This window comes from Vicugna pacos, unplaced genomic scaffold (assembly GCF_048564905.1).
Source record: "Vicugna pacos unplaced genomic scaffold, VicPac4 scaffold_106, whole genome shotgun sequence".
Classification (NCBI taxonomy): domain Eukaryota; kingdom Metazoa; phylum Chordata; class Mammalia; order Artiodactyla; family Camelidae; genus Vicugna; species Vicugna pacos.
Window position 1 is genome coordinate 16,434 of NW_027328786.1, and position 23,685 is coordinate 40,118.

Genomic DNA, 23,685 nt, shown 5'->3' on the forward strand with positions numbered 1-23,685 from the left:
TTCTCTCTACTAATTCCGGTTGTACCTGAAATGGTGAAGTGAGTCAGTTTTGGAGCCTTTCAGAGAAAGTACGCTTTAAGTGCCTCAGGACTGTTGCACAAAGCTCAGTGTTCTTTCATGGTTCAGAACCACCGCAGTGCTTTTTGCCCCACAGATGTAAGGTCTTACTCCTTTGACGATGGCGTGGTTGTAAATGACATACATGTGCAAAACCACACTTAGCAGCTTCTGAAGGGAAACTCTCCTGTTCTCCCTTGATCGGCTTTCTTCCACGGGATGTAACTGTGCTGCAGCTAAGGCCTGAGCTTTCCGTATGGAGTGAGGGTTTGATATCCAAATTTAGCATAAAACAGTCAGATGGAGAAAATCGAAGATGACAATATATTTTGGGGTTTCATTAGACAAGACATACTATCTGTTAATGGCTCATAAAGCTAATGAAATTGAGTACAGAACATTGCATTTCTTACTTTCTACTGAGAGCTGTCTTCCAACATAAGGTTCTCTGCTTTGGAACTTCAGCTCAGCCACTAGGGCGCCTGTCATTTTGTTGGTGTGATTGCATTTACACAGTGCATGTAATCTGGGCTTCCTTAGCCCCAAACACTCCAGTGCAGAATCATAGGCTGTAGCCATCACTTAGTTATACAAATACTTCTAAAACTATATGATACCAAAAAAAATAAATAAATAAAAATAAAGAGAGAGAGGGAGATTGCCTTTATCAAAGTTCCTTTGGATTTTAACTGCAAAGTGTTGTTGAGCAGCTCTGGTTTCCTTTGGATATGAATATATACATTTCTTTGCATGTAACTTGGATTTCAGGCTTGAACACCAAGCTCTTGTTTTCCATGAGCCACAAAAATCATAGCCAAATGACACACGTATGAAACAGTTTATTCTTTTTATCTGAGACAGAATCCTTGAATTTGGGACTTGAGCTGCGACTTTCCTGTTTGCTCTTCCCACCCCTCTTGTCACCTCACTCCTTTTTCCCACGTGGCCTCCAAGAGGTCATGGTCTCATAAGAGCAGGTGGACAAATACCAGTTGGTCGCCAAGCAGTGCTGCTGTAGATGGAGCCCAGCCAAGAGCTAAAGGACATCATCAGGGAGGACTTCCTGGAAGAAATTGGCTCTACATTCAGTTCTGGGGACAGAGTAAGAGTCAGCCAGGGGAAGGAATCAAGAGGGTGACTCAGGTGGCAGGAGCAGCCCGGGTAGAGGCCTGGAGGCTTGTGGGGTGGGGACTCGGGGAGACTGCCCTGTGTGGTCCAGGGTGGTGGGTGACCCTGCTTTGAAGGACACTGGAGAGGGCCTAGGGGTGGAGGGCTTTGGAGGAGCTTGGTTTTTACTAGAACTGACACAGAAGAGGCAGTGAAGGTTGTCAGCAGGAAGTGACCCTTAGGAGAGCAGCTCTGCCTGTCCTTTTGAGTCCCACCCCTTCATTCTTTTATTCACAAAACACGCAATTCTGAGTGTCTAGGGGAGAGGGGGTGGACCCACAGTAGTAAGCAAAATGTACTTGCTTCTTGAGAGCTTAGCAGTGTCAGAAGTTGACTTAGATTAAAATGTTTTATTAACACAGCAGGGCACCTAATCCAAAGTGCGGAGGTTGGAGGGAAGGAAGACTTCCTTGACAAACAGTTAAAATGAGCCTGGAGGCTAGTGGGAAGTAGCAGCAGGTCACGGGGCCCCTGAGGTCACTGGGGACCTGGTACTGAGGTGAGGATGGACAAGCAGGGTCGGGGGTGGGGCTAGAACTCTACCAGGGAGCCTCTGATGGGTTTGAAGTGGGGGAGATGTAATCAAATTTGTGCTTTGGGAAGGCTGCCTTGGCTGTGTGTGTGTGTGTGTGTGTGTGTGTGTGTGTGTGTAGCGGGGAAGGGGGGGAGGGTGTCACCAACTGGGTGGGTCATTAGAAGACCATTCACAGGCTCGGAGGCCACCAGTGGGAGAGGGGCGTCGGGACTGCTTGGGGACCGCAGGGGCAGAGTGGATGCCGGGTTTCCTTGTGTGGAGGGCTTGTTAGCGGGGTCGCTCTAGCGACACCTTGTGGCTGGAAGTAAACAGATGGAGGCCGCCAGGTGGACTTACCTCTTCTCTCCTTCCCTGCCTTGTGTGATGATCTTAGCTCTGCCAACATATGGAACAGAAGAGCTAAGTTCCAGAGTAGCCCAGGACTTTGCTGGGCTCGTTCAAGTGAGAGCAGATAGGATTTAGGCTTGTGTTGAGATCTGTAAGTTAACTTAGCTAGAAACGTCCTGTCTTTTGGATTTTCATAGGGGTAGTAATTCTTGATAAAGATTGCTTTCTTGGTGAGAGGAAATTTAATACAACTGATGTCTTTCTCAAAAAATCTCTTATCTTTAAGAAATTTAATATTCAAAATAATAGGAATATTTTAAAATGATAAACTAAGGCTTTCGTGTAGTTTCTTTGGTTTCTGAGTTGATGTGTAGGTAGACCCTTTGCATTACATAATAGCACATCTTTGACAGTATTTAAAGAGCTGTTAGTGAGCGCCCCCAATTTGAAAGCATCATTAAAGCTTGCTCTGAAATAGTGAAGTCATATAGGTCTTGTTTGCAGAAGCCAGATATTTGGTTTATAATCTGCAGCATAGCTCCCTTTATAAAATAATAATAGATTCAAAATTAACAAAGTGGAAAATAATTGATTTTTTTTAAAAAATGAAACATAAACTTTCTTGTGCTATTGTTGCAACTGGAAATTTTGAAAAGAAAAATCCTATTGTAATATCATCTAAGTGAAATACATATATGTCTGTCACATTTGAATAGTAACTGCACAGTGGTTTTTGAAGTCAGGATCATTCCAGCTCAGATACTGGCAGTGATGGTTGCTGGTTTTCAATGGAAGAGCCTAAATTTGCTTTCTTAGCTTTATTCTTTTCTTTTCTTTTCTTTTCTTTTCTTTTCTTTTCTTTTCTTTTCTTTTCTTCTCTTTTCTTTTCTTTTCTCTCTCTCTCTCTTTTTTTTTTGGTGGGGTTAGTGCGAGGGTTGAGTAGTGCTGTGCCAGCATGATTTGGGGGCAATTTGTGGGCAGATGTCGTGCAGCAGCAGTGAGATATTTCCATGCATTTTACTTTCCGGACATCACCAGGGAACATGTGTGGTTTGTGCCTGCAGGATGGGATGCTGCAGGACTCCCTGGTCCATCAATGTTATGTCTTGGAGCTGCTCCAGTCAGTGAATGATTTTCTGTGGCTTGGAGCTAATGTGGTCTGATGCAGATGATCAGATGTGTAACTAAAGTACTGTTACTTGAAATAAGAGAAAAGCTAGCAAAAATGTCTCTAAAATACAGGATGAGGGAGGAGAATTGGCTGAGCTGCTTGCAGTGGGGAATATTCTCAGGTGACTCCCTCACTGTGTCTCCTGTCACTATCCCCCACAGCCCTGCATGGCAGTCCTACTGAAGCAACCATGCACTTTCTCAGAAACGCACTGAATTTCCTTGTGCCTCTGATTGTTCACTTTTTTTTTTGAAAGCACATCTTGCCCTTTGCTTAAATGCCATCCCTGCTAGCCACCACTTACACTCATTCTTCTGGACCTCGTCCATATAAAGCTGCTGAATGAAAGAACAAAATGTAGTATCTCCATTTAGTGGAATATTATTCAGACATAAGAGTGAATAAAAAAGAAAAAATAAATAAAGGGGAATATGAAAAAAGCCATCTGCTCTGGGTAGTCCACCCTGACTGCTCAACCCGGCCTTTTCCCTTTGAAACCCCACCCCTTATACCCCACTCTACTATTTTTGATAGTATTTACCACCTTCTAATAAAGTTTAACATTTTCAAAAAAAAAGAGACATGCTGATACCACTTCAACATGGGAAAGCCTTGATAACAGCACGTTAACTGAAAGGAACCAGACACAAACAGCCACATATTGTTGATTTCAGTGATCTTAGAAATGCCCAGAATTGGCTCATGCAGTGGCAGAGAGCAGATGATGGTTGCAAGGGGCTGGGTGGAGGGGGGTTGTGGAGTGACTGCTAGTGACAGGGGTGTTCTATTGGGGTGATGAAGTGTTCTGGAAATAGATGGTGGTGAGGGCTGCACAACCGTGAGTGTGCAGAAGACTGCTGAGCGCTGTCTCTGGGAGTGCTTGTTGTTGGGGCGGCTTTATTTTGTTCTCATCCTGTAATGTGAAGGGTCATCTTGTGCTGAGACCATTCAACTCCTGTGAGTGGTAAGGCTAAGAGACTTTGCAGAGTCATGTTTCTTTTTTCCCCCTTGCTGAGTGTAGGCAAAAATGGTTTAAGCCTGAGAAAGTGCTCCATATGCAGAAATGTCTTTCAGTTTTGGCTGGTGTAAAAATCTTGTGAGCTTTTTAATCATTTAGGACAGTCTGTAGGGGGAAACAGCCTGTGAAGCCTGGGTGAGACTTGGAAGAGCCGCGCTACCCTCCCAGACACGGGTGGGGATTTCACCCCCATTCAGGCAGTGAAGGGCCAAGACCCGTGAGAGGAGTTGACAGTCATGAATATTTATGTGTATCCGCTGCTTCATCTTGGATATTAATTTCTAGCTGAGTCATTTTGTGGCAGCAGCCTCATCCTACATCAGGAATTTATAGTATCTGCTCTTTGAGGTGAAGAGCTGACAGACTTGATTATTTAACAGTCTATCTTGTATTGATATCTCAGATTCCTTTGTCAACCGCAAAACAGCAGAAATACAGACGTCCTTTAATGCCGATGTGACCTGGAGCAGGTTTAGTTTCTGTACCTCAGTGACCTTATCTGCGTGTGGGGAAGATGATAACAGTGCTTCCCTCAGAGGGGCTGGTGAGAGGAGACTGAGAAGCACAAGTGGAAGACTTACACGAGATGCTCATGAATGACAAAATTTAGTGCTCTCAGCCTGGTGAGGCCTCAGGGGCAGAGATGTCAGAACAGAGCAGTCCTAGCCGGAGTTCGATCCGTATTGTCAGGTTTTATGATCACTATCACCACTGTGGGTTATCAGGTAGTTTTAAGACTTGGTAATATGAATTCATGAATAATGTTAAAGACTAGACAACTCAGATCCGGTTTACATAGTTCTCAAGATTTCCTGTGAGAAATGGATATTTTTTCCCCATCTTAAATCTGAGTGGATTCTCTAAAAAAATTCTGTAGTCCTCCATCTTTTTCCTTTAATTCTCCTTTTTTTTAAATAAAAGTTTTTAAATGGAGTTACTGGGGACTGAACTGAGGGCCTCATGCGTGCTGAGCACATACTCTCTCAACTGAGGTATACTCTCCCCCATAATTTTTTTAAACTTTACTTTCTTAGTATTCAGAGGTTAGAGGCCTCTAATTCTTTTTTTGGAGACTTGTCCATAAACCGGTAAATCTAAAATTAATGGACAAAATTTGGTTTATTAAAAAAATCATTAGAACTTTTATCAATCCATTCAAAAGGAAATGCTTATTGAGTTAAAATGTTTCTCCTTTATGGTGATTTCTAATTTTTGGTCTAGCTTAACTTATTAAAAGTAATCCTCATCATCATAATGACCAAGCTTGCTGTGAGTGGACACCTACCAAAGGCTAAACTGTTTTTCTCATGTTTTACTTCAAAGCAGGTGTTTGACGGTAGGTATCAATGTCTCCTTTTTGCAGCTGAGGGATTGAGAGCTGGGCAGCTTGTCCCAAATCAAACGCAGCTGGCGGTGCCTAGCTCGGTGCTGGAACCCAGGCTGCACAGGATGCATTCTCAATTTCTCCTCTGATCAGCCTCCCGTTGAGTGGTTTCCCGAACTCCTGTGAGTCCATAAATGACCGATTTTGGCGATCTCAGCCTGATGAGGCCTTCAAAGGAGAGACACCAGTGAGAATGTGAGACAGAGCGGCATAAATTAAAATTGTACATTTTCACAAATGTTGCATTCTCAGGTAATGACTTAAATAGTTTATGTTTTCTTTATATTAGTGCTATGTAAGCACTAAAAACAAAACATTAAAAATGATTATAGTGCAAAATAGGAGTGGGCTTTGAAAGTCCAATCATTGCTAATGATGTTGCTTGTTTTTCTCTAGTGGTGCTTATTGACAGAATAATTTACAATGACTGAATTTGTTTTATGTATGTAGTCTTAGTATGGAGGAAAAGTTTGTCAGTGCATATTGAAAGTAAAATCTTTACTCTTTTCTTTCCTGATGATAAATATGTACGTTGTTTCCATGGCTTAAGTATATTTCCTCATTTGTGAAATTTGAGTGATGCCGTTTACCATGTCTGACTGTGAGAGGTAGACGCCTTGTATACAAAGCATCCAAGAGCTGCTTAGTAAAAATGTGCTGTCACAATGACAGATAGTTTAGAAGGATCAACTGTGAATACTAAAGAGGGTGGCTTGTTTCTGATGCATATTCAATATGGATATATATGAATGTGGCTTAAAGTAACAAGGATTCAGGGTTTTGTGTGTGTGTGTGCGTGCAGTATGAAGTTTTAATGAAATCTGTATCATTCTATTGAGACAGGGACTAGTTAAATTGACTTAAGCAGACGACCTTGAAGATTATTTACACAGAATGTGTATTGTTACAACTCAGTGTTCATGCTGCCGTGTAACTATACACTCAGACATTTAAATTCGTAGGACTCTGACCAGAAGCATTAAGTTTAGAAAAATCCACATTGATCATTTTCAGGGAATAAGCTTCTCTCTTTTGTGATTAAAGAAAATTTTGATTTATTTTTCTGCACTCTTAATAGGTTTTAAAATATCAAAACATTGATTTGACATGTCAGCTTTTTTAATAGAAAAAAGCTCATGCTGTTTTAATATGTAAATAAATGTTTTTGTATTTCAATACACTTCTATGATTTCCTGGCTCTTTGAGAAGTATTTTGCAAGATACTTAGATTACCTCCTGTTGGAAAAATACAGACATGACTTTTATGAATATAGGCCTAGTACAGGTCTGTTGGTTTTTGCTACAGTGCAATACATGAGGACTAGGAGAGCAGTATGTGCTACATAAGCTTTTAGTTATCTGATTCTTGTTTCTGATCCACAGGCAATTTTTGTGTTGCACCTTTCCAGGCAACCAGGAAGGCCTTTTAAGCCATAGGTGGCGCTGTTACACCTTCTTACAGTCTTAACTTTCCTGTTTGTAAAGGAAGTCTTAAACAACGTGTTTTTTTTTTTTTTGGATTCCTTTGCTTAGTGCTTCAGGGTAGCACAATGTCCATTATGTCTGACTACCTGGAACTATTATTCTGCTTATGTCTTAGTTTTATTCTATCATCTCGCTGTGAACATTTCAGACTTCCTGTGCAAACAGTTGCAACATCGGACTTTTCTTGCAGTGTTAGAAACCAGTGAGCCGGGATTTTATAAAAGAGCTAGAAGCGGCCTCTGGAGCACCTTAAAGCTGAAAAGTGTACTGAGTTCCCTAAGTATTATCCCCACCGCTGTGTGTCAATGGGTGGTAGGAGTTTTGGTACATATACAAAGGGGTGTGGTGTTTTGACTTGGGTTTGCGTGCACGCGCTGCCACTGAGCTACGTAATCCTGAGTCAGTTCTTTCTGAGATTTTCCCTCGTCTGTGAGATGGGGACACTCATTTCTGCTTTGTAGAATTGTGAGAATTAGAAATTATGTAAAGTGTTTAGCACAGTGTGTATGACAAGAGGGCTCATAATCTTAACTGCTGTTTGGTGTGAAGCCATCATTTGATAGTCTTTGGCAATTACTGAGAAACAGGAAAATAAGAAAAGCTGGTTTTATGATGAAAGATATTTGAGGAGGTTCCATAGTTCCTATACACATAATTTAGCATCAGCAGAGTCAGGACATTTACACAGTCGCCCTGAACCAATGTTAAGCCACAGAATTTTTGTTACTTCATATATGTTGGGGCTTAAGGGGACCCAATACTTATACACATGTTGTGTCCAGCAGCCAACTGAGAGATGACAAAGAAGAACAGGCAGGCGATAAATGTCTCCTTTATTACTGATGAAGCCACGTTCTCCATGAAATTCAGGGCTGTGGGAGAGTGAGTGTCATGACACTATGTCCCAGAATTAGAGACTTACGCAGTCCCAGGTAACTCTGGTCCACAGCGAGCATTCCCTTGAGAGATTCTGACCCATAATGCACAGGACTGTCTTGCCATGGAACTGAGCATCCCGGCTGCTTCCTAAGGGTGGCCAACACTGGAGGGGAAGGAAAGCTTTCATATGCCCTGCTTGTCTCCCCGGACTCACACCTCAATCTGTTAGTGTGAGGAGGGCTAGCCGTGGGCCAGTGGTCAGGGGTGTGAAGGGAGAAGCAGTCTCCCATGGACCAGAGGAGTGGGGAGGAGGGAATCCCCCCTCAGATTAAACAGGTGGTGGCTTGAAACAGAAGGGTGCTCCTCAAGAGTTTATAAGAGGGGAAATAAGGATTTCCTTTGGGACTCAGAATAGTCATGAAACACAGAAGATGATTAGATGGGAGACTTGTAAATCACTTTCTTATTAAATTGAAATTTGTTGGGCACCAAAAATGTGCTACATTCTTTTCTGAGAGTTTTACAGAAATGAATCCTCCAATTTTCACAACAAGCAAGTAAGAAAGATTTGATTGTTATCCCAGGTTTACAGTGTGGAAATTGAGGCACACAGAGGGTAAGTAATTTGGCCAAGGTAACAGAGCTAGTAAGTGGCAGAGCTGGGATTTAAATCCTGGCTATCTGGTTTCCAGGCTCCCAGGGATGGGCTTTGGGTGTTTACAGGTATCTGCATCCCTGGATCTCTGTACCTCTGCATCAGTTAGACCAGAAAGGACAGGGAAAGTGGAGTTATACAGGTACTCACAGTCGTGTTTCAGCCACTGTCCATGGAGTGTGCCCCGTGATTGGCATTAATTGTTTTCCAGGCAGTAGATCTGTTCTTATAACAGAAATTTAGTCCATTGAGTTAATCTAGAAACCCTTCCTGCTCTGCTTCTGTCCACGCTTGCCATGTGACTGCCTGCCCGAGATTGGGCCGTGGAGGAGAATCTGTACTCATGGTTGAACTCTGATACTTCAATCTGGTTTGTAGTTTCACATCTCCTGTTACATTAATAAATTAAATTTCTGGTTTTCTTGCATCAGTGTGTCATAAGTTTGCTTAATGTGAAACCAGTCCATGGGAGCCGAGGGGTGCTGACGGTATAATTTCTGAGCATGTGGCATTTCTACCCGTGCAGAAATGGCTGGAGGATGTCCACCTTCCTCACTGATTTCTCCCAGCAGCAGGTTCCTCTCCCACCCCCGGATGTGAGGATGGGATCTCTCTGAGTAGGCCATTCAGAGGCCGAGTCCACCAATCAGATGAAGTACCTGGAAGTGGGTTTAATAGAAGAAAAGGGCTTCCAGGTAGTCCGATGGGCTGTTTGAGTCCGTTTGGTGAAAAGATGTCCACTGTCTGTGGTTGAGCTGCTTCTTTGCTGTTTAAAAGTCTGTATTACATGAAGGGATTTTAAAAAGCAGAAAGGTGTGATTTCAGGTGGTACATCCGCACCGGTGAGTAGTGCTGGATGACCGCCTGTGTGAGGAATAGACAGAGTCTTACAAACTTCATAAAACAGCTTTTAAAGCTCTTCCATCTGAGTGCACTTCGTATGGGGTCCAGTTCATGACTGGTCGCGCTGAGAGGGCACGTAACTGATGATGGCAGAAAGGACACGGAGGCATCAAAAAGGTCCCAGACATGTTCTGTGTTTAGAGGATGGGGCACAGAGTAACATATTTGAGCTGGTTTTTCATTGAACACTTTTGAGTATTTTCTAGGACTCCCCAATCCCCCATGGTTCCATGCAGCTGGGTGTCCCCTCAGTGCAGCTCTGTCAGCGCTTGCCCTGGGCTGACGCGGTGTCACGGGGAGCAGGACGGTCAGTGTCCCCGGCTCCTCCGAGCTCCGTCTCCTCATCCGCAGAGCCGGGTTTCTCATCCGTGTCTACTTAGTAGGATTGCTGAGAATCACACGTGATGGTTGTCAGGTGTGACTTTTGGTTGTCTCTGTGATTGGCGTATAGTCAATATTTGATAGAAACACTTGTTTTTTATTATAATTGTGGCTCCTAGATTGCAGTGGTTTTTAGTCTGCATTTATTTTTTTATATAAATTTATTCTTATTTTTAAGTAAGCACTTGTATTTATTTATTTTCATGAAGGTACAGGGGATTGAAGCCAGGAACATGTGCGTGCACAAAAGGTGCTCTACAATGGAGTAATACCCACCCTCCTTGTCTGCACTTAAAAATAAATATTTCAATACACAAAATATTTCTTAAACACCATCATGGGTCCTATTTTCTGCATAGACAATTGAATACATATGCCATCTCAATAAGAATAAATGTCATGGGGACATACCTTTCTAAATCTGTTTACGTGTTTTAAAACGATCATAGCTAGTGAAAAACACGAGTCTTGGATCCACTACTTCTTAGGGTCTGCTTTGCCATCATGGGGAATTACATTCTACAGAGAAGGCTTATTGGATCTCATTGATATTTGGATGATTTTGCAATGTTCAAGGCTTTCAAAAGCTGACCGTTTTGTATTTTAAACTAACTACAAAGTTATCTTCTAGAAGTTGTAAGTCCTTAGCTTGTGAAGTGCCCAGTAATTCAGTTTGTATATGTCTGTGTCTCTGTGAACGTGTATGTGTGTGATTTCAGGAATATAGCAATAAGTTCCATATAGCCTTCTGAAATCTTTCTCCTCCAGTTCAAGGTGTAGGTATATATTTACACAAATAAATTGATACTCTTTTGTGATTTGGCATATTGGTGGGAATAAGAGGTTCTCATAATTGTTTCAGAAGGGTTGGGGAGCATGAGCTTAGAAAATGGGAGGAGATAGAGGCAGGGAGGTTCTTTAAACTTTGTGCAAGATGAGAAACAGTAGCTTTTCTTTTTTCTTCTAAAGCAAACTGGCACTGAATTGTAACATACTAATACTCAGAATTGCTTTTCTGATCAGAGACAAGTGCCTCAGATTTTTCAAGGCAACATGAATGATGAAATGTGTTTTAGCAGTTATCTTTAAAGGTAGTTTTATTTTTCAAGTATAAGTCTATAGACTGTTCTTTTTTTCCCAGCTGTACAAGAATTTCTCATTGATCCAGGTACGTGATCAATGTGTTTAGTTTCTTTGGGTTATTTTTTTTTTTAAGTGCTTGATTCATTCTGGTGTGAATGAATGTTTAAAATTTCTGGATTTTGATCTTTAAAACTTGCTGATTTATCAGAACTGCAAAAAACCTGATGTTTGTTCCTTGTTTGGTGGGGCAACCTATTGATTTATGTTGTCTGTTATAGAGGGAAATTCTTCCTCTAGCCTGTAGATAATTAAGTGAATGGTTTGCAGTGTGCCTTAAAAATTATTTGAATGCATTGAGCATGTTTGTCCAGTGAATTTTGGATTGAGTCATAATAATGACTTTGCTTTGATTCTGTGGCTTTTGTCCTCTCCACAAGAATTTGAATTCTCTGTTGCATTTTGTATTCGTGTTCTTAACAGGGGAAGGAATTTTGCATTTTTTACAGAGGTGGGTTTTCCTATCCCCTCTGAATTCCTTCTGTAATTGATACAGCGAAAATCTGTTATTGCAGTGCTTAATTATTTCATAAAAAATTTTTTGGCTTAATCAGAAACAATGACAAAGAATGATAATAAAAAATACGAAAACCTTCCTTCCTTTGAAGAATAGAAATGAGGTGGTCAGGCTCACGCATGCTTTGTACCTGACACACTTACTCTCATGTCATTGTGTATCATGAGTCGGAGATGGAGTTGTTTCAGGTTTATAGATTTTTGTTTTAACATTTGTGTTGAATTCATTCTCTAGGCATGATGATTCCTGTTGCCTTTGTGGAAAGTGTAGATGAAGGGAAACAAATGCTTTGTTTTGTTTTCAGGAGGCCTGAGATGCTGATGAGAAAAGAGTAGAGGGTGGGCTGAGGAAAATAGTGATAGACCCTCACCTCCAGGCTGAAATTGATGAGCAAAGAAATCAATTAAGTGTATTGGTATTTGACTAATAGAAGTCAGACAGCCCAGACTGTCTAGTTATGCCCAAAGGAAAGTACTGAATTCACCTGCAGAATTAGGTGCTTTACCATGTAGAAGCAGCTTAGAGCAATCAGAAAAATCAGTGATGAGATATAAAAAGAATATAATATCTTTTATTTCTGAAACTTTTCTACATTAAGTTGTGTAGAGCTAAAATTAAGTTTCAAGCACCAGGAGTTAAGAGTTTAGGTGGTTCTGTGGGATCGTTATTCAGGGATGTGTCTAGACCCTGCTGGAGTGGCCGAAGCTGGCAGGAAAAGATCCAGAGCCAGGATTTGTCATCCTAGGATGTCCTCCATAATGGTTCCATGTGGGAGCCCATGATTGAGTTAACAAGTTGTAACACATCGCAGCCGCCTGTCAACTTTAAGAAAAAAAATGTGCTTATTAACTGCTTTAAAGCAAACACCTGTGCATCCTCACTCCTGTCTCCTTGCCATAAAAAGCAGAGACAATGCCTTGCTTGCATATTTGAGGTTATAGATAGCACACTGCTTATTGCACAGCAATGACCCAGGCCCTCAGCTATAAACGCCAGGCCTGCGTGGTGTTAGATAGTCTATTATCCCCAAAACAGGGACCAGGCTGGTCTGGTGGTCTGCTTTGTAATGAACATGTCTAAAAAATGTATCTTGTTCCCCTCAGCCCATGACTTCCCTAAAGGTAAACTAAGCCTTAGTACTCATGGTGGAGTCTACAATCTCTGTCTCATCCCTTCTTTCCCCAAGTTCCTGCCTACTATCTCACAACTGTTATTGACTTTTTACTTTGATTATACACAATAAATATGGGAGCATTTGAGAGACTCGTGGATTTGGCTCCCTAATCCCTCTCGCTTTCTTTCCTTTTTCCGCAGTCTTGAGAAATTCATTCCGTGTCGGTAAGACTTCCGCCAGCCAGAACCCACAGTTCCAGGTGAGAAGGATGCAGGCTTTATCCCTCCTACCCGAGGGAGAGAGAGGAGATAATTGAGATATGCTCCCCTGTGGTCCCTTCCTGCCCCAGGGCCACTCCAGTTCACCTGCAGCCTTCTGGCCTCTGCTCACAGGGCCTCTGTCCCAGGATTGACCGCAGCCTTTTATTCCCTTGTCAACATTCCCTGTGCCTTTCAGAGGTTGCTCTCTTCTCTGCAATTCAACCCTGGCACGTGTGATGGTGGTCAGCGTGCTGATGGGCAGTTACTTGGGGACTCCCAGGAGCCATGCTGATTCTCCTGAGTCATTCGGGGTTACAGAACTGTCAAGCACTGCAGGAAGCCCATTCACGTGAGTTCAACACAGCATTACATCACTTTCATTTTATTTTTGAATTTTCAGTGGAGAAATTATTTGTAGCACACTGTTCCAGATTTTAGGCCGCCTGCTTTCCTCACCACCATTTCCTTGTTGGCTCTGGTGCTTGTTTTAAGAACCAGGTTTCTTCTCTGGTCATTTGTAGCAGCTGGGCTTGCCGAATCCTTGATTTGCATTTGAAGCAGAATGCTTCTTCGTGATGTCAAACTGATTTTCCTTGTCATGTCTGAATATTTCTTGTACACTCAGCAACAGTTTCAAGTGAAATGCTCTTGTCCAATTTCGGTTAACTAATATTTGCTGATCTCCTGCTTTCATGCTGAGGGCAGTTTCTTCTTCCTGTAATAAATGTTAGCAATTTGCATTTACTATGGAAGGTACTAATCCGAGGTGCTTTTGTTCTTAACAGTTTTAATACAAATCACCCATTAAAATGTACAGCGGATTTTACTCTATGCCCAGAAATGTGCATCCCAGTCAATCTTAGAATATTTTCTTCCCCCCAACAGGAAACCCAGTACGCATAAGCAGACATTATCAACTTCCCCATCCTCCCCAAGCCCCAGGGAGCCACTCTTCTGTCTCTGTGGATTTGCCTGTGCTGAACATTTCATGCAAATCGAGTCACTTCATGTAAGTGGAACCGTCTATTTTGACTGACTTCTTTCACACTGAGTAACGTTTTCAATGTTTGTCCACGTTGTGGCCTGGGTCAGTACTCTATGCTTTGCTATTGCTGAATAATATTTCACTGTATGGCTGGGCCCCTTTATTTACCCATTCATCACGTGATAGACATTTGGGTTGTTTCTGTTTTTTGGCTCTGAAAATTAATGGCGAAAAGTAATGGTGAATATTCCTGTAGGAGTTTTTATGTTAACATTTGTTTTCAGTTCTCTTACTTGTGTGCCCAGGAAGTAGAATTGCTGGATCATTCAGAAGCCAAATGTTCAACTCTCTGAGGACGTGCCAGGATGTTTTCCAAAGTGGTCACGCTGTGTTACATCCTCACCAGCAATGGCTGCGGGCTCCGCTTCCTCTGTGTCCTCATTAGTGCTTGTTAATCTTTTTTTGATTTTAACCTATTGTAGTGAATGTGAAGTGGTTTCTCCTAGTTGTTTTGACTTGATTTCCTTTAGAGCTAATGTTATTGAACACCGTTTCATTGTGCTTATTGGCCATTTGTATATTTTCCTTGAAAAATATCTTTCCAGATTCTTTTTTCATTTTTTAATTGAGTTGCCTTTTTATTGTTGAGCTGTGGAATTTTTTTTTTTGATACACAAATTCCTTATCAGATAAATGATTTGAAAAAATTTTCTCCTGAGTGTTGTTTTTTCACTTTCTGGATGGTGTTTTTTGAAGCAAAGTTTTAAAGTTTAATGAACTCCAATTTATCTCTGTTTTCATTTTTCCTTGTGCTTTTGGGGTAATATTTAATATCTGATGTATTTTATTAAAACTTGTATATATAAAATAACTTAATTCTTAGGACCGTTCTAGGAGATGGGTGCGGTTGTTGTCCCCAGTCTATGCATCGGAGACTGAGGTGCAGAGAATTTGACTGACATATTAGTGTCAAAGCTACCCAGTGCTGTGGGAATTCAGACCCTCATGTTTTTCCCTAGCATCTGAGCTCAACACCACCATGCTCCAATCTTTCCAGGAAACGTTAATGAAACAATCTTTACTTTTTTGATTTCTTGTTAGATTTTTTTCTTATTGGGGACCTCAAATTCTCATTTTCTTTTCGGATATCAGTGTCGATTTATTTTAGGTCTCATGTAGGGAGAAGCATTGCTATCAGTTAACTTCTTTATTACTCACTCTCCAGTGATGATTGTTGCTAGTTGATCTAATCAAGTCATGCTTAAGTCTTTCCTGCTCATGACACTAACAGCAGAGTCATGACTTATAGAATGCTCAAAGAAGAAAGTACTTGATTGATTTTATTTTGCCAACCAATCAAACCAATCAGATAAAACCCTGGTGTTGACACAGACTATAAGCCCTCCAGAATAGGGTCACTGTCTTCATTGTGTTTCATTTGTTGGGTCACAGTGTCTGGATAGTGCCTTGCTGTCCAGCAGTTTTGTGAGGATACGGTGCTCGTGAATCATTGTAAGGACAGAATTTTGACAACAGACTGTGTTGTTCATTTCACGACGGGAAAGGTAATATAGAATTACTGTTCAGATCTGTTTTAAAATTAAGCTTTGAATTTTGAGAATAGTTCAAGAAGCCATACAAAGCTCTTTTTCACTAATTTTAGATCTATCTTAGACACATTATGTTTACATAGCAGAGTAACTTATCAAGTAGATTTGACAAAGGAGTGTTATATTGATTATTTGTTTTAGTTGAAATATTCTACCAGGGATAAAGTCATAAGTGCCCATAAATGAACAAATATATTTGTATTTAAATGCAACATGGGAGCAGACTACATATGTTTCTATATAATATATATGACTGTGTGTTTTAATCTTTCTGTCAGTGTTTTAATAGTTTTTCAGCAATTTTGTAACTTTAGAATTCTTCTAAAAAATTCACCCCCAATTCTAGTGCAGTTTGTACTGTGTATCCTGTCTTATGCATGGGATTCCACTGTCCCCTCAGTGAGGAATTTCCTCTCCTATTGTGTTAGGAGCAGAGTTAAAGGAACTGTGATTTCTAGGCCTTTGCTCTCCATGTGTTTGCAGTTGGCTCTCAGTCACGATTTTCCCTTTCCAGAGTTTTCATTGTTAAATTAGAATTTCTGAAAATAACTATTAATATGTTGCATTGGTCTCCCTAGAAACTTGACGTCTTTGTGCTTTTCAGTCTTCAATTTATGAAAAATGCAAATGCACTCTTGTTTTTAAGTTGTCCTTTTTCAATAGATATTTATCTCTTAATTGATAGAATAATTTTTTCCCAATGAATGAATCGGTGTGCATGTTTTAAAGGATAACTTACTTTTTATTTTTCTTATTGTAACAGTAATATTCATTGTAGAGAATTTAGTAAATAAGGATTAACACAGTAATAACTTCACAATGGCCTCTAATCTCACCTGGAGATACAGTTGTAAGGTTTGAAATTGAGAATTATAAGTCCTCTCAAATTTTTCTTTTTCAAGTACGTATAGGTTACTGAGATCCTCGAATTCAAATATGAATTGTAGCAGCAGATAGTCAGTTTCTGCAGAGGAGCCCGCTGGGATTGTGATCGAGACAACGTTGAATATACGGATCGCTCTGGGGAGCACTGCCATTCCAAGAGCACTTTCTTTTGATAGGGGAATGTGTGTGGAGTGTCTGTCCTGGTATTTAGGTCTTCTTTAACTTTTTTTTTCAACAATGCTTTGAGTTTACAGAGTATTATTTTACTTTAATTATCTTTGCTTTTATATTGAGGACAAGTGTGCAAGGTACTGGGATCAGAAGTGTATTTGAGCCCCGCAACTTGCTGCCACCATGGACGCTGCACTCTTGCTTCACCCGCTGTACAATCTTGCACAGAATACGACCTCAGTAACTCTCTCTTGAATGAATGATTATATGATTGTTGGATGATGCTTGAGAGTCCTTGTGATGATTTTTTTCCCCAGCCTTTCCCCAGTTCTTAACTATGCCCTTTCTCTTCCTAAACTCCAGCCTGGGTTTCAGCCTGCCTGTGGCATTGGTTTTCCTTGTCTGTGGACTCTTCCTTTCACTGGTTCCCAATAATGTTACATGTGGGCTGTGGAAACTTGCTAGATGTCAAGAAAGAGCTAATCCATTGTAGGCCAGTATTTTTAGAGTTTGTTATTGTTTTATTGATTGAAATTAAATGAGGCTGCTCCCTGAGCTCTCCCATGAGCACTTTTGACCTTCCTACAGCTGATACTGCTCTAGTTGCTGCATGTGCCCTTTCCCCAGCCTTGATTTTGTAATTGAATAAGTCACCATCACTGGAGCCCTCTCTTTAAAAGATAAAGAGAACATTTGCTCCTTTTCCCTGTTTGGAGACTTCGATGAGATGAGATCCCAGATAAAGAATGGAGCCCCACCTCTTTCTGACCCCCGCTGTTTCCGTTCCTTTCTTCAGGGGAAAAGAGTACAATTCAACAGTATAAAGATTGATTGTGAGCTAATGAGATAGACAAGACAACCGATCATTTATTAAATAACCTTTCATGATAGAAACAAATGTATTATACACACAAACAGCACACAAAGCACTGTAGTACCATGGTTACAATCGTGGGTCCGAGTTCGTGTCCTGCTCTGGAGAGACCAGTCCTGTGAGATGGAGAACTGGTAAGTCGGCTTAGCCTCTCCAGAACTGGTTTTCTGTCCTGCAGAGACGGGGCTCGCTAGGCGTCCCCCCCGTAGAGGTGCTGTGGGGTGTAAATGACGCGTGTGGGCAGCCTGAGCACAGCTGCTCATTCCTCGTAAGTGCAGGGTAGCATAGCTTTTGCGGTGATGGCTTTATGACCGCCCCATGTAGACTGTCAGTGCTCTGAAGGGATGCCTTGTGGTTTGGAGATGGGATTCTCACTTCTGTAAATACCCAAGTATAGTGTTATTGGGTCCTGCTGATTTCAGTCTATTCTTTAGAAAGTACATATTGTAGATATATTTTTCAAGGATGCGTGCTTTTTTTCTTTTACTATTAAAGTTCTACCCTCTCATCTCTTGGTGTTACTTTTCATGGAATCCAGGAAACAGTCCTAAGCTACCTGCCTCTTCACACTTTTCCGTGGTGGTTTCCTTCCCTGATTAGAAGAGGGTTTTGCATAGGAAATTTTATTTGTTCCCCTTTTCTTGGAGTCTCTCTCTCTGTCTGCCCATCTCTCACCTCTCAATCTGTCCATTTCTCAACCCACTGCTTCTTCTGACATGTTCCAAAACGCATTTCAGGTAGCTTACAGAAGAACAGATACCAAATAAACAGGTGAGAAAATGGGGCCCAGTTCAGACAGTGAGGCTAGGAGGCGAGCCTGTGTGAGGGTTGCAGGCGTGAGACACATGCCTCTGCCATGTGACTTATAAGATCGACAGCAGCAGTGTGCTTCAAGCTCCCAGCAGACACAGGGAAGCAGGATTTGAGGGAGATGCTTACTGGCTGTGAAATAAATAAGTGACTTAGGAGAAGCCCAGCCTTTCCAGCTACTAAGGCTTAGGAGAATATTTTGAGTGTCTTCCAAAATCAGAGTATGGCATCTTTTCTTTTTTCAGAGTTCTATGTATAGTTGGTTACATTCTATACCTGGAAATTTCTCCAAAACTGCTTCCCACGTGAGTCCCATGGCTCGGGGATTGGGTGGTTCTGCTCATTGATGGGGGTTGGCCAGAAACAGAAAATGAGAGCCTCAAAGGGGCCTGGGATTTGTCAGTTATGTTTTGTCAGTGCTGTAGGGTTCAAGAAATGCTTTCACCGTTTCTCTCCATCTGAGGCGGCAGCGTAATCTCTTACCAGCATCAGGAGCTCAGGGCCACGGGATGGTGGGGGCTGACTGCACTGCCGTCAAGACAGCTGAGCTAGTCACTGCAGGTGTTGTTCTTTTACATACTGCAGTTCATGTTCTTTACTAGAATGTTTCAACAGGGAGTTAATTAACTGAGTTAATTAACATTTAATAAATATGATCTTTGTTGAAAAGACAGTTATAGGCAGAATATAAGCTGTGAAGTCTTTAAAAACGGTTTCATTACTGAAATTTCATTTGGGGAGATACACGGTTTATCTTATATATGGCTCTCTTTTAAAGTAACAAAGAAACAAGACAGAAAAGGCTGAGGATGATTTCTGTTCTTCCTCTCGGCTTGCAGGTGCCCTCACCCCCAGTAGCATCAATCAAGACACCAGCACTGACACTGGCCGTGCTCAGAACTGCCTCAGCCCTGAAGACACTGCTGACAAATAGAAGGGGGCCACGCCCTGTTACAGCAGGTGCTCTCACTTTGTGGGTCCTTATGTAACTGCGTGGTGTTAATCAGGATCGCCCGTCCTACATTGTGTGATGCTGCTGCTTTGTCTCCTAGTTACTTGTTTCTCTAAGTATTCTTGTATTATTCTCCAATGCATAGTACTACACACCTAAAAATGCTTTTTTTCAGATGAAAAAGAATGTGCATTTAAAATAATAACTCTGAAAAAGGGGGCAAAAGAGGCTATCCTTGTCCCGCTATTCAAAGATAATAATTAACACGTTAACGTATATTTTCATCAGTGTGGATCACCTCTGTCATAAAAAACCAGAGAGCACTCTGTGACTGTTTACTGTGTGGACACCTCCATTTTCCATTCGGCTTTTTATATGTTTTTCTACAATATTCTATCTCCTCTGGCATGATTTTTGATGACCAGTATAGCATTCTGTCTTGTGGAGGCATTGTCCATTTTACTTCGGACTTAAATAAACTTCTAAATTCCAAGTATACTTAACTGAAATACTGAAAAGAGAACTGTGGTGGTAGAGGAAGGCCCTACCTCCCTTCCCCTTATTTCCGAAGAGTAAAAACTGTTGAAAATTTGATATATATGTTTCATGACCTTTATGCCTATGACATACATATATACACACATATGAGAATTCCATGTATACGTGTGTGTATATATGCTTTATTTAAAAATGAGACCATACTATATGTTTTTCTGCAGCTCGCTTTAATCACTCAGGTGTATATCATAGACGTCCTCCCACTCCAGACTCACCCGGTCCTTTCAGATAGAGTGGAGGGGTCTCCTGATTTGCGGGTGTGGTCTCTTTCCCACGCACACCTTTGGTGAGAGAATGCTGTGGACAAGGCCCTGGACCACGGCGAAATGCCGGCTCCCTCATTGCTCGCAGCTCGTCGTGATTTAACGCATCATTGTCTTGATGGTGGACAGTTAAGTTTTCTCCATTTTCCACTGTCAGAAAGGATATTTGACTGGCATCCTTCTTGTACAGACATTCCTGTGATCTTTTATGAGTATTCCTTTAGTTAAGGCTTCTGGAAATTTAGTCCCTGGATGTGACATTTACATTCATCACAGACTCCATTCAAGTAACTCTAGAAATTCCTTCCATAGGGGAATGAAAAGATGCACAATTACTTATGTAACCAATTCTCTATTGCTGGATATGATTTCACTTCAGTTTTTCTTCCCACCATTGTAAACAGTGCTGTGTAAATGCCCTGATGGGTACATCTTTTTGGACCAAATTTGTTTTTTCCTAGAGGAAACGATTCGTAGAAGTGGTGTTGAGTCAGTGTGTACGTACGTTTTTCAGAGTTTACATATCCATTGACATGTCGTCCTCTGAAAATGTCGCTCATGGTTTCTTCTCCCACAGATGGACACTAGATAGAATATCTTTTAAAAATATTTGCCAATATGATGAGCAAAAGTGCTTTTTCATTGTTTTAGTTTGCATTTGATGACCAGTGAGGTATTGAGCATTTTTCACTCATTAGCCATTTGACTTTTTTAAAATGAATGATTCCTTTTATCCTTTGCACACATTTAAGTGGGGGAGCTTCTTGTTGGTTTGTGACAGCTCTTTGTATGTTATGAACATTAACTTCTTGTCTTCAACAACATGTATCACAGAGCTTTTTCTTGTCATTTCTTGCCTTTCATTTTGTTTAGGAGGATTTTAATTTTGGTAGTGTCTCAAAATATTCTTATGATAATAAATGTATTCCTTATGTGTTTTATCTTTGAAATTATTCTTAAAAATAATTTCTTATACTGGAATAAATCTCCTCTGTAGGTTTTTTTTAATCTCTAAGATGGAGATGATAATAGTACTTGTTAATGTAAGGGTAAGTTGAGTTAATAAGAACAAAGTGTTGTATTTGCTGTTATTAGTACTTTTTTATATTTACATCACTGTCTGTAAATTATCTTGTGGTCCTTATGAGAGGAATAGTATTTATTCTTTCTAGGTGATTGTCTGATTGTCTCAGGACAATTACTGAAGTCATACTTTTCTCTTTGATTTGAAATCCCACCTTTACAAAATACTTATGTACACTAGAGTCTCTTTTTGAGCTCATGGTTCCCTTCTGTCAATCTGCCTTTCTTACTCCAGCACCATAACTTACATATTGTAAAAATTTATTTAATAATTGGCAGTCTGAATTTTTTTTTATTTCTTTTCTTCCATCCCAAATTTTCTTGTCTAGTATTATGATTTTATTATTCCTGAAGAATTCCAAAATATTTTGTTCAAGTTAAAAAAAAATCAGATTGGAGTTGTCATGGGAGTTTTCAGTAAGTTTTGAATTATTCTGATGAGAACTTACATCTTTACAAAACTGCTTTCCTCCATGCAATTTGTTGATGTCTCTACATTCTCACCTCTTACTTTACCCCTCAGTACAGCCCTGAAGTTTCTCCATTTAGAACATGGGCATTATTTTTTAACTTATTCCAGATTATTGTTTATGTTTTTGTCAATTTTGTAAGTGAAAATTTTTTGCTATTATATTTTTAAACGCTTAAAACTGAAATTTAGAAAGGAAGATTCGGTTTGTAAATACTCACTTTGTAATTTGTCATTTAAAATTGTAAGTATTAAGTAGTTGTTCCAGAATCCTTTCTTTTTTGTTTTTAAAAATTTGTGTCGAAGATTCTCAAAATGTTCATAGCTAAGTAGTATAGGTGGGGAGACAGATGGAGAGAGGTAGTGTGGCTCATGTACAAACTGTGAGCAGTTTCATGGCTGCCTTTAGGCTGGAGAAACCACAGAAGAGCCCAGGTTAGACAAGGAATGGCTTTGTATGCACTTGAAAGCCAGCTTTCCTGCCTGTATGGTGAAGCCTGGTGGGCGTGGCAGGTAGATGATCAAGGTCTGATCAAGGTCATTTGCTGCACAGAGCGCTGTGTCTGTGAGAAATGGTGACCATTGCCATGGCAAATGCTTGGTGCCAGGAACAATGCAGGGGAGCTGGGGAGCCTGTGTTAAGGATTTTCCAGTCCTGGGAGTGGGAAGATAAGACTCTGCATTCAGATCTGAGTTTGAATTAATCCTCTTTAGTTTACTGGACCTCTGACTTTTGTCAAGTTATGCATCCTGTTTGAACTCCTGCTTTGTTGTCTCTCAAAACAGAAGAATTACAGCCTGCTGCTAGAGTGTTTGATCAGGGTAAATGATTTGTGTCTATAAGATGCCACGTACAGTCACAAGCTCAGTGAGCAATGAGCTGTCCCCTCTTCTCCTGCAACTCAGTGCTCGATAAGTCATCAGCAGAAAGCGAGTCCCTAATTTGTATGTGGTGCAAGGAAGAACAAAACTAACGTCTTGCCTTTCCCTGGCAGTATTCTTACTTCTTTGCTTCATGTACCTCTTTCCTCCTTCACTCTCCCCTTTCACCTCCTCCACCAAGAACCCGAGACTCTCTCAGAACACTAGATTCAAATTATTTAAATGTTGGCTCATTCCCATGAAATGACAGTGACTTAAAAAAACTGTACACATCCCAGAATTCATTGTATTTGATTTACACACACACACACGTGCACACACACACACACACACATCAGGCTACCTCCCATTTACTGAGGGAGAAGGGCCACTTTTTCTGAGTTTTCATTTACTCAGCGTGAGAGCAGTCTCTTAAGCAGAATTTCACCTGGCTTCGTGCATGGTTTTTTAAATTGGATTTCTGCTTTTTGTCCATAAAAATATTCTCCTATTAGAAGACAGGAAGTGGAGACATAGATATTCTGCTGAGATATTGGTGTTATCATATTTGAGTTTTAATGGACATAAGGTGGCATAGAGTCATACATTATTATGGATGAGAATCCTCGATGATGTAACTTGGACAAGAATCTGGGTCTCCTGCCATCGTGTCCATGCGGGTGAAGAGGCAACTGGGTGGGGGATGGCAGGGAACCTTCTTGCTTGAGTTCCAGGTTCTTGTTAGTTTTCATTGCTCAGCTGCCTTTAGTTTATGTCCATGAGGCCTCTCATGGGAAGGTCACTATGTCCTGAGAGACTGAGTTACTAATCAGCAGAAAGCTCTGGACCCACTCATATTTTCCAGAGTTTTTCTGCTGACCTGCTGACACTTTATATAAATGAGACCTAACAAACTACTGGATATAAAATCCTTATTGTTATCATTTGCCCTCAAGTTCCATAGGAATGGGGTGCTGTCTCAGGCTGTCTAAGGCTAGATCTGAACAAAGATAGGGTGATAGGCTCCGCTGCTGGACCCTCCCCAGTCGAATGGGATTTCCACCTTAGTTTTTAGAATCAGGCAGATGAGTTCAAATCTTGTCTTTACCAGTTATTAGCTTTGTGACCTTGGGGAAATAACTACTTTTTTGGTTCCAATTTTCTTTATCTG

At 40.9% G+C, this 23,685-nt stretch overlaps 1 protein-coding gene across 1 annotated transcript in view; it reads left to right on the forward strand.

Moving 5' to 3' along the window:
• LOC140694865 (uncharacterized) overlaps nucleotides 1-23,685 on the forward strand; it is a 93,964-nt gene that overhangs the window by 13,973 nt on the left and 56,306 nt on the right. The window contains exons 5-11 of the mRNA XM_072957890.1: nucleotides 11,104-11,130; nucleotides 12,934-12,992; nucleotides 13,190-13,342; nucleotides 13,879-14,002; nucleotides 18,574-18,633; nucleotides 18,732-18,889; nucleotides 19,168-19,288. Coding sequence (XP_072813991.1) covers nucleotides 11,104-11,130; nucleotides 12,934-12,992; nucleotides 13,190-13,285 — 182 coding nt within the window. The 3' untranslated portion in view covers nucleotides 13,286-13,342; nucleotides 13,879-14,002; nucleotides 18,574-18,633; nucleotides 18,732-18,889; nucleotides 19,168-19,288. The remainder of the gene's footprint in view (nucleotides 1-11,103; nucleotides 11,131-12,933; nucleotides 12,993-13,189; nucleotides 13,343-13,878; nucleotides 14,003-18,573; nucleotides 18,634-18,731; nucleotides 18,890-19,167; nucleotides 19,289-23,685) is intronic.